At 49.7% G+C, this 15,412-nt stretch overlaps 1 protein-coding gene across 2 annotated transcripts in view; it reads left to right on the top strand.

Moving 5' to 3' along the window:
- The window catches only part of GFOD1 (Gfo/Idh/MocA-like oxidoreductase domain containing 1), a 101,331-nt gene extending 88,284 nt beyond the window's left edge, over positions 1 to 13,047 (top strand). For both annotated transcript variants that reach the window (XM_060023620.1, XM_060023621.1), the window contains exon 2: positions 5,983 to 13,047. In XM_060023620.1, coding sequence (XP_059879603.1) covers positions 5,983 to 6,902 — 920 coding nt within the window. In that variant the 3' untranslated portion in view covers positions 6,903 to 13,047. The remainder of the gene's footprint in view (positions 1 to 5,982) is intronic.
- The last annotated feature ends 2,365 nt before the right edge of the window (positions 13,048 to 15,412 follow it).

Genomic DNA, 15,412 nt, shown 5'->3' with positions numbered 1-15,412 from the left:
GGGGGTGGGGAACTAGGAAGCTGTATCTGATGGGACTTCTTGTGGGGCTCGGCCAACCCGCCGGGACAGCGCAAGCCAGCCTCCAGGACCAGCATCCGTTTTGGCTTTCAGAAGATAAGAGGCTGTCAACACAAGTGGAATGATCGGGAAGAACTGGTGGGAAAGTAGCGTTGACCTCCTAGATCACCACTGTCGATTAGATGAGGGAGTGTGTAATTGGGATTGTGCCGGCAGGGAGGGATGCTTTGAAGTTCCAGGCTGATTATGCTAAAGAATGACTCTGGGTGGCTGGGTGGCATCCATATTTCCAGGTACCACCTACCTGATCAAGGGCAGGAGAGGACAGCAGCTCTTTGGGACAGCAGAGAGCATGTGTCTTTCCCCGGAGGTGTCAGTGGGAAGCCCCTTGCCCTGCTCCTGGGGTCCCTGGGTTGGAGTATCAGCCCTCCTAAAAGCTCCAGTCTCTGGAGAGAGAGGTGGGTGGGTCCTCAGCCACAGCTTGGAGACCCTGAGCTTGGAGGGCGTGAGGGGCACAGCTGCCTGAAAGCGACTGTGGGGTCTGTTGGTTGGAAACTCCTTCCCTGTGGCACTGAGTCCTCGGAGGGCCGTAGATATCTGGACTCGAGAGCACACACTCAGCAGCCTCTGGAGGAAGCATATTCTCCATCTCCCTACGAGGGAATCTCAGGAGGGCAGTAAAACTCCTTCTGAAATGATTTCATGGAAAAACTCCTGACAGAGAACAGGCATACTGCCTTGCACATGACACTTTCACCTTCCAGAAATTTCCCACGATCTCATTTTCTCCCCCACTTCAGCTCCGTGACATAGGTGAGAAGGCATTAACCCCACCATCGTCCGGACAGAGAGCTCTCACTTTATTTGCTGACAGGGGCTTCTTGTCTTGATAAAGTAAGTTCGTTCCAGCCCAGAGGCTCCCCCAAGACCCTACTTACGTTCTTTGTTCTCACGCAAACGGGCAGACGGTGTGCATGGAGGTGGGTTAGGAAGACTCCCCAGGACACGCAGACCAGTCTCCTCACGTCCTCTGCCACCCACCAGAGTCACGTTGTACCCCCTTGACAAATGCAGCAGGGTCCCAAGACAGCCATTTCTGGGGCAGCCACGGGCCCCTGGGTGGAGCCAGCTGAGCGTGGGGCGGTGGCGTCCCCGGAGGGAGCGGCAGGGTGACCACCGGCCGCCGTAGCCCAGGGAACCAAGAAAGCTCCCGCTGTTCTTCTGCATCCCCGTGGGAGCCAGTGGGCTTTGCTGACGCCGTCCAGCTGCTCGGGAAATGGTTGGGGTTCGGCACAGCCTCCAGCTTTCCCTCGGGCGCTCGGGACTTTCCCCCGGTCCATTTCGCACTGCCTGTGCATTTGGAGTGAAATCAGGTCCGTATGTTTCAAGTCCCTTTGCTTGATTCTCTGCCGCACGATTTTCGCTGAAGTTTTGGATCTGTTGCCTTAGAAGGAAGACACATCTTGCCACAAGATGATGTGAGCCCGCAACCTAAAGGGAGTGTGTGTGTGTGTGTGTGTGTGTGTGTGTGTGTGTGTGTCTGTCTGTCTGTCTGTCTGTCTGCCTGAGAGACGTGTGGATGCAGGGCAGAGCAGATGGCACTGCTGTACTTTTGGCAAAGTTGTACACCCAGGAGTGACAGGGCATAGGCTGTCCTCTTAGGGTTTGCAGAGCAGAGACCAGGGTGGTAATTTTCCTGTTAGGGGTCAGCCATGGCTGCTTTGAGGGCGGGCTCTGCCTCTCCCTGAGCTCTTCAGTTCCTGTCTCCTTGGGAGAATCGACTTATCTTCATAGCAAAGGAGTGTCAGAGCCATGGGCTTGGGGAGGATGCCCTACTTATTATTTCCTTTCCAGCACAAAATGGAGAGGGCTTTTCTCTGAAGAGCCCATTCCAGCACTTTCTCTGGAGGTGGCAAGAAAGGCATGGTGCTAAGACATATGAAAATCATGAAGACACCAAAGACCTATGATATTTCTGGAGAACCAGACCCAAAGCCCAGACCGACAGGGGCAATTTGGAAGGCAGGGATTTGTCTGCTTTCTTTGGGAAAAATCCCCACATATATTCAGTGGCATCTGACACACCCAGATTGTGGGCTGTGTCACCCCTCTGCGCAGACAACACAAGCTCCCTTTATATGGCATGTGATTTAGGGGTGAGGGGAATGCTCTGTGCCACGCTGATGCAACACACACACACACACACACACACACACACACACACACACACACACACACACACACACACACACACACACACACACACACACACACACACACACACACACACACACACACACACACCAGTATCCAATGACTGCTATTGGTTCTTGTTAAACTGCTAAGAATGTTGGAGTTTCAGGTTCTGAGCGTTTTGGAAGGGCAGATTTTGGTGGGGAAAAGCGGGTCAAGAGAACCTAAGGATCTTGGTGGTTGTGGGATGGTCCCAGAGAGCGCTTTGCAGAAGCCCTACCAAGAGGTAGCGTTGAGGGAAGATTGTGTAAGACAGAGAAAACAAGCTGCTTTATAAATCTGTGAGCGGTCTGCTAGCTGTGCATTACTCTGAAGCTGGAAGCATGATCTTATTTTGAACAATACGTTATAGGGGCTTCTAGGAGTTCTCTTACAACTTACAGTGGAGTTGCCTGTTCTTCAGAACCCCAGGGGGCCCTGCACAAGCTGGGGATGTGGGTCAAGTTTTATGTGTACGTGTGAATTGACCTTCTGAAGAGAGTCCGTAGCCTTCGCCAGAATCATGAAGAAGTCCTGCGGAACTGGAACAGGAAGACCTGAGCCTTGGAAGCACCACAAGTTCAGGGTCAGAGGGGCTTTCATCAGCTCCCTGGGCACAGGAACTGGGGCAGGTCCATGAGCTCTGGAACCTGCCTGCCCTTCCATGGCTTTGGAGGGCCCTTCTGCCTTCATGTTAAGTCTTCGTGTCTCCTTTGGACCTAAAAGAGAAAAACCAATGTTTTTCTGACCGTAAAAGTTAAAACTCATAAAATATGGAAAAAGGTAGTGAAGAAAATAAAAATTAGTCTTAGTCCTACTAATCAATGAACCACTGTAAACAGTTTGAGGTATTCCCTTCCAGGTTTTTTTCTTTTGTCCTTTTAAGAGAGAGTTGAGATCATAGCATGTCTGTGAATAGAGCCCTGTTCACTTAACATGACCTCATAATCATCTTGCTTGCCATTAAAAACTCTTTATAAACATCATTTTCAATGGCTGCACAACACACCATTATATGGATGTGTTACAGCCCTACGCACCCATTCTCCTGTTGGGCATTTGCATTGTTCTTAGCTGTTTGCTTTAATAAATCACGCAGTGACGGCATCTTTGGGCGAGAAGCTGTGCTTACATTTTAGAGGATTTCTTTATGCTCGATTCCTAGAAGTCTCTTTTGACTTTTAAGATGTTGTGTGTTAAGACGTTGCCAAGACCCATCTGTAACGTGTGGACGGTGCAGAGGACTGTGGACAGAGCGGTGGAGTCAGGCGGCAACGACCTCTGGCTTCCTGCACACACATCGCGTGCCTCTAGGTGCCGTGGGCATAGAGGAGACTTAAGAAAGCAGAAGGCCCAGGCTTGATCCTTGAGGAAGCTGCTGTCTAGTGTGGGACCACAGCACACTTAAATAGCCCAAAGGAGGAGATGCCTGTATCTCAGAATCTTGGGGGAGGCAGGCCTGCATTCTTCTGGAAACGGAGTCTATAGCTTTCACCAGTATCTTTTCATCTACAGAGCTTCAAAGAATTACCCATGCGATGGTTGCTTTGGGTATGTGGAGGGGAGTGAATTATTTTTCTCAATTTATTTTTTCTTTTACTGTTTTATCTGATAGTTCTTAGAATAGAAAAAACAAGATAAACTTGTTTTTTCATGTGTCATTAATATGACAGTAGCATGTACTCAGAAGATGGCCGTCAGGGGTCTTGGTGTTGTGGACCCTGAGATAGGGTATAGGAGAGGCCACAGCCTATACCCAACAGGTGTGAGGCAGATTTTGGCAACGTTTGTCACCTGGACCTGTAGTGACCTACCCATCTGTTTACATAGAAATCTGCTCCTGCCGGCATTATCCCGTGTTACGTGAGCCTAATGCCGATAGGACCATATTATCAGAACACGATGTCACACAGGCACTTTTGGTAACACAAACCAATGTTCCCTCACCCCTATTCCAGAGCCTCAGTCCTCACCTGGTTACTCAGAGGTAAAGAAGCTTCTTACTGTTCATTCAGGGTCGTCAGGAAAACCAGCCCAGCTCTGCCAGTGTGGAGGAGGCCAGGAGATGGGGTCGTTGCGTGGCTCCAGGCCTTTCACTCGGGGCTGGAATTCGATGTGCACCTGGAAACTGACAGCCATCGATTGTATTTATTTTCTCCAGTCTGTTCTGGCCACTTCTATTGCCCGGCGAGCTCTTCCGATGGGAAAATGAGAGCACCACGTGCCTGTGGCCTTGCCCAGACATCTCCACTGGACAGACTCCTACAGTTGTAGGGCTTCCACGGGACCCTCTTAGCTGGGCTTGCTGGGGGTGTTCATGGATTTTGTCAAGTCAGGTGCCTGTGGTCAGGACAACTGGGATGGGTGCGAGTCTCGTCACCCCATCTCCCTGTGGCATGTCCCTTGTCTGTGGCTGGAGTGTTCAGCTCTCCATAGGAGGGTCTACGTGCAGAACAGGACTGGACAGCAGAGAACTCATAGGCAGGCATGTGCCTTGACTCTGAAGCTTCCCAATCTGGCATCCTTCAATCTGGCTTGCTGACAAATCGGTATACTTTTTAAAAAATGATTATTTTTTTGAGTTCCAACTGGCTGTTTCTCCAGGTTCAGCTGAGTTGTCTTTCTTCCCTCTTAGCTTTATCTTGGAATAAATCCTTTTCTTATTCCCTATCACTCTCCTATCCTTGGATCTGTGGTTTTCTCCTGACCCGGAACCACTTAGTTTCCTAAAGGGCTTCCGCCGACCTATAACTTAGGCACTCGGTAGAGTCATCACATAAGCTTAATTCTTATTTGGCCTCAGCTCCATTGCCAAAGGCACCAACGTCCCCACCCTCCCAGGCCGTGAGACAGATGAGGGTCGAGTCACTGACCATCCCTCAGATATAAGGACTATCCGCTCTTCCCGTAAGGAACAGGAAAACATTAAACGAACACGTCTGTGAGCACAGCCAGCTCTAATCCATAATGCAAAATAAACAAGCAAGAAAACACTCAAAACATAATCCTTGGTGTTTTCTTGCTTCATTATTGCAGTAAACAAGCTTGCTGGTTGTGGGAGAGACAGCTAAAAGCTTAGACTTTTGAAGTATATGGTTAAGAAATTCTTCCTCATCCTTAATCAGACTCGCGTTGCCGTGATTTCAGCTTATGTGTTCAGGTTCTGTCCAGATAAAGACATTGTTCTCTTCTCTACGTGTGATATTTTTAATAAAAATTTTATTTTACAAATAAAATAAAACATATAAAACATTTCACGTGTCAGATAACTTTCAATAAAATATATGTAGAACATATTGTACACCTTAATAGAACTTACATTTTGTATTTAAATATTTTAACTTTACAAGTAAAATATATTTGTATATAAAATGTTATAGATTCATATAAATAAAATATTAAATGAAGCATTTGATATTATATTGGCGAACATTTTAAAAATTGCTAAAATATAGACTATTTAAATGTATGAAAATAAATCTTAATATTTAAATCAATGTGATGGTTTAATACTAAAGTAATTCGACATAAATATTTAAAGTAACACTGAAATGTATAGAATATGTTATTTTTGTATAAGTAAAAGGTGTTATAAGATGTTTTAAAAGTGTAGTAAGGGTAGCCAGTCGGGTCTGGTTCCCGGTCCATAAATTACGATTTGGGGGCCACAGCGCCCCCTGTCGCTCGCTCGGCGCCAGCGCCCTGACGTGCTGTTTGTCCTCCCGCCCGCAGGCATCGGCAAGAACGTCATCTGCGACCGCACGGCCACGCCGCTGGATGCCTTCCGCATGATGTCGGCCGCCCACTACTACCCCAAGCTCATGAGCATCATGGGCAACGTGCTGCGCTTCCTGCCGGCCTTCGTGCGCATGAAGCAGCTCATCGAGGAGGGCTACGTGGGCGAGCTGCTGGTGTGCGAGGTGCAGGTGCACGGCGGCAGCCTGCTGGGCAAGAAGTACAACTGGAGCTGCGACGACCTGATGGGCGGCGGCGGCCTGCACTCAGTGGGCACCTACATCATCGACCTGCTCACCTTCCTCACCGGCCAGAAGGCTGTTAAGGTCCACGGGCTGCTCAAGACCTTCGTGAAGCAGACCGACCACATCAAGGGCATCCGCCAGATCACCAGCGACGACTTCTGCACCTTCCAGATGGTGCTGGAGGGCGGCGTGTGCTGCACCGTCACCCTCAACTTCAACGTGCCCGGCGAGTTCAAGCAGGACGTGACCGTGGTGGGCTCAGCCGGGCGCCTGCTGGCGGTGGGCACCGACCTGTACGGACAGCGCAACAGCGCCCCGGCGCAGGAGCTGCTGGTGCAGGACGCCACGCCCGTCAGCAACTCCCTGCTGCCCGAGAAGGCCTTCAGCGACATCCCCTCGCCCTACCTGCGCGGCACCATCAAGATGATGCAGGCCGTGCGCCAGGCCTTCCAGGACCAGGACGACCGGCGCACATGGGACGGGCGACCGCTCACCATGGCCGCCACCTTCGACGACTGCCTGTACGCCCTGTGCGTGGTGGACACCATCAAGCGGTCCAGCCAGACGGGCGAGTGGCAGAACATCGCGGTGATGACTGAGGAGCCCGAGCTGAGCCCCGCCTACCTGATCAGCGAGGCCATGCGCCGGAGCCGGATGTCCCTGTACTGTTAGCCCGGATTGGGGACCCAGCGCGACCTAGGGCTCCCGCCTGGGGCCCAGAGAGGGGGAAAGGCTGGGGGAGAGGTGGCCTCGAGTAGTGTAGGGGTGGGGAAGTGGAAAGTCAGGGTGAGAAAATGGCATCTGGGAGGCTGAGCCCCTGTCCTGGTGAGGGGCCCCGAACGAGACTGTTGGGACGGTGACCCGCGGTCCCTGAGGTCGTCCCTGCTGGCGTCGGCTGAGACGGAGGCGGTCGGCCGCCTCTGCTGCCCTTTACTGTGAGAAGCCTGGAGGGGTTGCCGGCCTCCGCCCCTCATCCATCGCCCCCCACACCTTGGCCTCCTTGGCAAGCCAAATACTCCTGCGTGCTCTGAGCCCTGTTTCCAGGGGCGAGCTCGGCTGGCGGGAGACGGTACATCTTCACGTGCCCACGCAAGCCTGCAGGTGTCTGTGCGGGGGTGGGGGGGGGCGCCAGTGGCTAAAGAGAAAGTTCAGATTCCAGGAAGCCACTTCAAGTGTCTGAAGGAAACAGTACTTGGTAGCAAAGTGTACCGCTTTCTGGATGGATTTGTCTTCCTCCCAGGAAGCCCGAGGGAGGGAGTGTCTTCCTAACTGGCTCAGTGCCCTTTTCCTGGCCTGAGGTGTAGGGTAAGGGAGGGCCAGGAACAGTAAGCAGAGAATCGGGTTCCCTTGAGCCAAAAGGAGAGAGCAGGGGCACAGCCTGCACTGAGACAGATGAGGCAGAGAAGAAAATATCCCTTCGGATTTGCCAGCAATTAAAAGCCCATTTCCGGTGGAGTGGAATGGCCTGGAAGGAGGGATTCGGTACTGGAGCGTTGAGGTTGTCCTTTCACGGGGCCGAGGAGACAGCAGGAAGGAGGTGTGCGTCTGACCACAGGCTCCTGTGCTATCCTCCAGGACCGGGGGCGGCCTTGCGCCCCAGGGTCGCAGTGGCATTTCCCAGCAGGAGGGCAAGTGAGCCCTGGACCCATCTCTCCTAGCGAGCTGGGGAAGGGCTCTTAGGAGACTCCCCAGCTTTGTAGATTTTAAAAGGGGAGCCTTCAGGTCCACTCAGATATAATCCTCTCCCCTTTAAAAGAAAAAAAAAATAGTCGAGGCTCTTTTCCTTAGCTTGGACCTTCGCTTTCACGCATCAAAAAAAGAAAAATTTTGAATAGGTATTAAACAAAAGGACAGCAAACAACACACTTTTCGGCGTCTCTAAATGGGGTTTGAGAACCCTCTGAGGTGTATAGTTCCCACAGGCTGAAGAAGGCTAATGTAGGAAAAAGCATCTTCTTCCTCTTGGTCTCCTGTCTCTCTTGTCTTGTCATCCTCTGCTTACAGGGAGGGCTTTTACTGGAGATGGCAAACTGCAGGCTTGGAGCAGGCAGTGCCCGAAGGGAACAACCAGACACACACACACACACGCACACGCACACGCACACACACGGATTTATAAATGCTCGCTACCACCATTGTCACTAAAATCGCTCTTAAAAATTCAGACCTAGTCTTGAAAGAAAGCCCAGGTCAAATACATTTTGAAAATGGGGAATTATCCTTTTGTTATCTTTTCTTAATCCTTAACCCCACATCGGACATTTGTCGAGCTTGGCTGTGGAAACTGTTACTTGTAAACGTACACAGCGTTTGTTCACAGTCACAGAAATCCAGCCGTTGTCTTTGGCACACAAGTGACGTTTAGACATCTTTTCAGATGGCCCCGCACTGGAGCTGGAAGGGAATTTAAGGGGCTGAGGGTGAACCCCAGGCTCTGAGTGGGCAAAGTCCCAGAATGAACCGTGCGCTCAGTTGCTCCCTCCTTCCTCCTCCCAGGGGCAATACACTGAATCCCAGGCTGCCCGTGGGTCCTGCGTGGCCGTGTCCAAACACCACGGGAATGTGGTATTTTCTAGCACGGAGGGGTAGGGATCGCCTCCCTAGAAAGAATTACCCTGCTTCCTGGTCCCTTACCACAATGTGGGAAGGGTAGTGAGCTAAAACTCTCCATCGTACGATTGGTCCCTGCTCCGTTCACAGAATCAGCCTGCCAGCTTTCCTAGCTACCAGTTCAAAGCTAGAGGTTTGGTAGAATGGAAGTCTCCCAGTAAGAATTTGAGCAGAGGGCCATGCCATGGACTGTTTTGGTTCAGATTCTCCTAAATTCCCCTCTGGATAAATAGCTTTTGTGGAAACTGAGTGGAAAGAATATTTTCTTTTTCTAGTTGGCCCCGAAAGGCTGTGATCAAAGATGTAGAGAAAGGAAACCAGTGACTCTATGAGTCTCATTTTTCTAAGTCATTTATAATCTAAGTAGGGCTGTTCCTGGGGTTTCAGTTTTGTTTCTGTACTTAAAATACTTGGGACCACTTTCCCCCCAAAGATCACTGCGGTCCGTGATAAATATTTAGTGTCTAAAACAGAAATTCTCATTTGAGGCTGGGGTATATGGAAAGAATATACATTCTTAAAAAGAAGCATGAAAAATATTTTAGTAAGTGTTCTTAAATTCTGTCTACTGAAATGCATGTAGTAGGTAGATGCAGGAACAAGTGGAAGAAAAGACATAGTTCATTTTCTTAGTGTAAAATCTACAGTAAATGGGTTCTTTAGTGCTCCTTGGGCCCCAGGCCTATCACTTGCAAAGGCTTGATTAGGAGTCACAGTATAAAGCTGAAATCTGAAGCTTTCAACATTCTATGGAAGGACTTTGTCCCAGCCCAGCACCCCCAGTAGTCCCCTCAGGGGACTGGGTACCATCAGCTGGGTTTGAGCTCAGACGAAGTCTCTGGGGTAACCCAGCCCTCTCTGCCTTGTTTAATGTGTTTCAAGGACCCAGAGTAATGGAGGCTCCATTTTAGGGTCATCACATTTAGTCCCCACTTGCCTGATTTGTTCCCGTTATTGTGAGGGGGCCTCTGATGCTGAACATTTGGGCTCACGCCACTGGCGTCCTCTGCAGAGTGTTCCAAATTCCAAATTCTGAGAGGGGGTATCAGTCAGGGTAACCACAAGTGTTTGGGAATGCTCTGGGCTTATTTGGAAGGGTTGCATTCTCTGAGTTTTCTCCCGGAGAGAGAGAGCTCCCCTACGACTTCTCCCCGCGATGGAGAGGAGTGGCAGGGGACCACAGATGCTCCTTAGCCCACCAGGCAGCAGATACCTCGGGACTCTAAGGGCAGCTTGGCTGACTCCAGCTCAAGGGGAACTTCTCCCACACCCTTTCTCCACCCTCAGAGAGCCACGCCAGTACTCTCTGTGCTCCCACATTCCTTGATCATCTACTGTGTGCAGGGTATTTTAAGTACGTTATCTCGCTTAATCCATAAAAACAGCCCTGTAGTATTGGGTATTGTCGGTCCCATTTTACACATGAGAAAATTGAGGCCGAGAGGAAGAGTAACTTGCCCAGAGTCACAAAACTATTAAGTAGAAGTGGGGTCACCTGAATCCAAACCTTTCTTCTCCTCCAAACCACGTTGCCTCCCACGAAGAAAGGTTTGAGCCTCTGCTATTCCTCCCGGGCAGGAAAGCGCTTCTTGTCGAACCCTGTCGGGGTCTGTGGAGCAACAGCGTTTAGAGTTCCATGTGACCTGTGTGTGGGTGCCCCTCTGCTGCTGTCGACACCTGCCTGTGGAGCAGGATGCCATGTTTGATGTTCTGCCAGAAGGTTCCTTGTAGAGCTGCAAATAGAAAGAGTCGATCTTTCTTCCTCTTCCAAAATGGAAATAGCACTCAGCTTCTTTTCAAATCAACGTCCTAAGTTGATTCTGACTGTAAGCGATGCGGCAAGCCACAGAGTTGGGGATTTTCAGAACGTTAGCCGATCATCATGGATGGCCTTGGGTTTTGCTCTCGCAGTATATAGCATAGGAAAATGTCTTTTCTCAGGGAGTGGGGCTTTGACAGTTCATTTGTGTGTGACTCAGATTTTAGCTGTGCGTTGCATTTGTACCTTTAGACCCTCTTAACTCTTCATCTTGTCTCAGAGCCGCAGCTGTTGAATACGACCTGTGGTCACAAAGTAGGTTTCTGATTGCATCACTTTTATTCTGGTGGGTTTGGGGCGGGGGAGGAATTCAGCATTGATAAGGGTACCCTGGGGAGAAAGTAAAGCCAGTTGCATCTGGAGGGACTTCAGAGCCCAATATATTCAGTTCCTTTATTTTTACATCCCCAAGAGGTTAAGTGATGACCAAGGTCACACCGCTTCCTAGTGGTAGAGCCAGGACTAAAATCCCAGTTTTCTGACTCTAAGTCCCATCCTGCATCTTCAGAGCCTCAGATGGGGAGAGGGAGGCCCAGAGAGGTGAAATGACTTGTCTCAGGTCGCAGGGCTAGTTGGGGCAAGAGTTGCAGTTAGAACTCAGACCTGCAACTGACAGTATTCCCTGAGCTGTTGCAGCTGAATCAGTTTTTTAAAAACTCAATTATGTCTTGAATGTACTCAGAAAACTAGCTGTTTAAAATTTCCCATTGTGACTGTAATGTGAACAGTTATCTCTAATTTGTATTCTATTGGCAAGGATGGGGGATATACATTCAGATGCTCACCTTCGGGATTTCCTGAGGCCAGCTCTACTTCTGGGCTCTACCCTGCCCTCTGCGTACAGATCTAGGTCTTGACTAGCTTAGGATTCCTGCCCCACCTACCGCCTCCGTCTTTGGCCATCCAAATCCTGAAGTTTATAGGGCAGAGGTCACGACCCTGGGGAGGTTTTTGTTTTGTTTTTTTTTAAATCGACTCTCCGAGCCCTGCCTTTCAATTCCCTTTCGGGGACAGGGAGACGCGTAATGAAATAAAAGCTGTGCTTGTCTGCAGCCCATGGGCCCACCCCAGCCTGTCGCATCCTGGGCAGAGAAGCGGGCGGTTGGGGGTACCCCAAGTTTGAGGGAAGAGCCCTGGGTTGGGCTTCAGAACTTTTCCCAAGAGGAGTGTAGACCTGCTGTGCTTCTTTAAGAGGTGTTGGGTTCGGTGGTCTCATCAGAGTCTGCTGGTGCAGCCGGTAAGTACCGTGTACCTGAGTTCCACACCAGTTAGCAATGAAAGGCAGTGGCCTCCTGACCTTTTCTTCCCCATGTCACGGTCCCTATTTGCTGGAGCTCTTGAGAGGGGCACCAAGCGTCTGGCTCTGTCAGGCTCCTCAAGTGTTGCGCTACTGAATACTCCTGAATCTGTTGCCCCTTTCTGTTTACACCAGCAGTGAGTAGACAAATAACAAGGCCCTGGCACATGCAGTGGCTCCGTGCTTGGCGTGGCAATCATGCTTGCCTGGGTGGTGTGAGCGGGGCCCCCAGACTGACCCAGGTCCAGGTCTCTGCTGTCCCCTGCAGCCATCATAAGGGCTACGTTGTTGAATGAGCCCCATGGTTTCTCCCCAGCAACTCCATGACTGATTTGATCCTAGTCCCAGGCTAAGAAACAGAACCCAAGGAAGCGACCTGCCTGCTCCTTTGCTCCCCTCCTTCCCCATCAGGCATCCAACCATATTTAGTATTCTTGCCCTGTGCCTTGCCCAGGGGAGGGAGAAGTTTCTAGTACTTATGGTTTTCTGTTGGTTGCCTGGTGCTTCTACTGTTATTTTATTGTGTTGTTGTTGTTTTTAACCAAAAATTGCATTTGTTTGGTTGTCAATGTCGAGTGTGTGTTTATTGTTCTACAAACATGAGTATATATATGTATGTATATGTATAAAAACAAACATAACATATAAAAAGTCAAGGCATGTATACTAGATATTTTAAAGAGTTATTTATCAAGGGAAAAAGATGTGTGTTATAAAGTAAACAGAGTCTATATTTTATATATAATGTAGATAGCAAAAAATAGCTTATAAATTATAGAAGGTTTGGGTTTTCTTTTTTTTTATTATTAAAGCAAAAAAAAAAAAAAAGACAATGAACGCACCTGTTCTTAGTGTTTTAAAAGCTAAACTGCTGTGGGAGGTGGCCTTCCCCACCAGGCCCTCGGGCTGTACAGTCTGTGCTCCAGGCCCGGAGCTGCTGATGCCTCGTGTTACCTCTGCAATGCTCAGGGGGCCATGGTCACCATCACCCCGCCAGCTGGCATGTGCCGCTTCAAATGTGGCTTCCTGCTGTCCTCCCCAGTTGGTGTTGGTGGGATAAAGGAATGGAAGTAGCAAATAAAGACTGAAGAGAAGATATAATTGCAGCTGTTTCCCTGTTTATTACACCTGGGTGCTCTACCTGATGAGTTAGGTAGCTGGCCAGTTTGGGGGATCTGAATTAAGAATGGGGGTGGGAATGATGGTGGTGCATCTGGGGGGCGTGTGTGCCTAGTGTGGGCTGGTCTTTCCTTTCCACCCTCTGCTGTCTTAGGCAACACACAGGTAATTCTTCTGGTCCATGCTTTCCCTTCACTTAAAAACAGTTACGAATTGGGAAGAAAAATACAAAAGCTGAGATTGCATGGTTCATTCCTCCATGAGCAGATCGTGATGTTAGTGCATTCAGAACGCAGCCCGCCCATTCAGACAAAGTTGCAGCAAATCCCTGCATTCACATGGATTTTGACAATGCACACGTAACATTCTCACACCTTAAGGTCGGTTCTGAAGAAGGCCGTGAGAGAGAGTGCTTCGTCAGAGCTGAAAGCCCCACTTGCCCAAATGTAAGATATGGTTGCGATGAGGTCCATTTCTCTAGTTTCTTCCAGCCAAGTGGCCTGCGAGCCAACCCCTGATGGAAGACACCACACTCCTGAGCGTTTATGTACATTTTCAACCCAGTTGTTTCTTCACAGATTTGGAATCTCCTCGTGATGCTGGTTTCTCTCAATTTAGGCTCATTTCTTGTTACGTAAACCGGGGACTGCGCCTTGTCCTACTAAATTACAGGATATGATCACATTGCTTTCGTAGTCTCTGAACTGTTGTTTAAAAAGAACAGTTGCAATTACATTGCAAGTCATTCAGACTGTATCAATAGTTTACGGGTCAAACGAAGAAGAATCTATGTCTCCTCCTATGCCGATCTACCCCCTCGCCACTCCCACCCCACCACACACGTACACACACACAGATACACAGGACCATTTTCCAGTTTCACCTTTTATCTTGTGCATTTTTAGCACCTATTTTGACAAGTCTGGGTGATACAACGTGAAGGATACAATGACTGCTACAATTGTTATGAGAATGAAATACGCATCTACAAAGTGTGCACAGTTTTGTGTACAAACGAAAGAATAATAATTTCACCTCACTCTAAGTTGTATGCTCCCATTTTATCAACACACATTTACCTTAATCTTGCCTGAGAAGAAAAGATCCCTCTGCCTAGATATTCCTCGACAGTCCCTACATGCACTCGTCAGTAGCAGTGCCCCCTGCTGGAAGGCTGGCCAGGAAGTGTAGAGAACAGAAATGGAACAGACGCCACTTCACAGAGCTGAGCCATGTCACAACCAACTAGACGGCGCGACAGCTTACTTGAGCCAAAACCTCTACAAAGAAGCTGATGCAAAACATTCAAAATTCTTCACCTTGTTCATTCAGGTTCAGGCTTCCTTTGGAATCCTGTCTCTGAGTCTCCATCTGCTGGGTAAATTCCTGAGAGATGACTTGAGCTAGGACAGCCTTTGCAGCATTGCTGTGCTCCAACCACAGCTCTACAAGATGAAGTCATATCTAAGTTGGCTGTTGGACTTCCTCCAAAAATATCCTAACGAAGGGAACACCTTTCTCTCCTAATGTTACATAGATTGCGATCACCTTGGGTCAAACCAAACTCTCCCTTTAGCCACAAGTGAAAAGGAAAGACTAACTTCAGAAGCAACTTCTTGGGCAATTGCAGATTCATTCCTTTCTTGGTGAATGATTTGTATATTGACAGAGCTCAATCCCAGAATTACCATCTGGGGTGTACATGTACCGAAGTCCCATCGTCTCTGACCCATTCATCATTGGCCACCGGCACCTTGGAAGCAGGACACCCTGGGGAGGAGGAACCCTAAGAGGGCTGTGAGTGGCTGCGACAGATGTGGAGTTCACGTCCACAAAGCGCACGAGGCCCTAGGGAGTCCCCAGTCTTGAAACACCCCCTATCCAAGTCACTACCTCCCTTTTAAAGAGCCCTGAGGGGTCTAAGTCAGGCCGAAGCCAGACCAAAGCTGCTTGAGGCTGTCTTGGGGATGGTGGCTCACTCCAGACCCCTCAAAACCGAAGACCAGGGCTTCCCTGGTGGCGCAGTGGTTGAGATTCCGCCTGCCGATGCAGGGGACACGGGTTCGTGCCCCAGTCCGGGAGGATCCCACATGCCGCCCGTGAGCCATGGCTGCTGAGCCTGCGCGTCCGGAGCCTGTGCTCCGCGGCGGGGGAGGCCACAACGTGAGAGGCCCGCGTACCGCAAAAAAAGAAACAAAAAAGCAAAGACCAAGCAGGCATAATAGCTAGTGAAACTACAGGGAGGGAGGCAAGGCCAGAGCCCCCGCTGTCTTTCTAGGCCTTCTGAGGCTGCCTGTCTGGGATGTGGTGGCTAAAAGGGAGGCTGGAGCATCAGTC

The sequence above is a fragment of the Delphinus delphis genome, chromosome 10, assembly GCF_949987515.2.
Source record: "Delphinus delphis chromosome 10, mDelDel1.2, whole genome shotgun sequence".
NCBI classification, from domain to species: Eukaryota; Metazoa; Chordata; class Mammalia; order Artiodactyla; family Delphinidae; genus Delphinus; species Delphinus delphis.
Note: the sequence above shows the minus strand (reverse complement) of the source record. Positions and strands in the feature narration are given on the sequence as shown.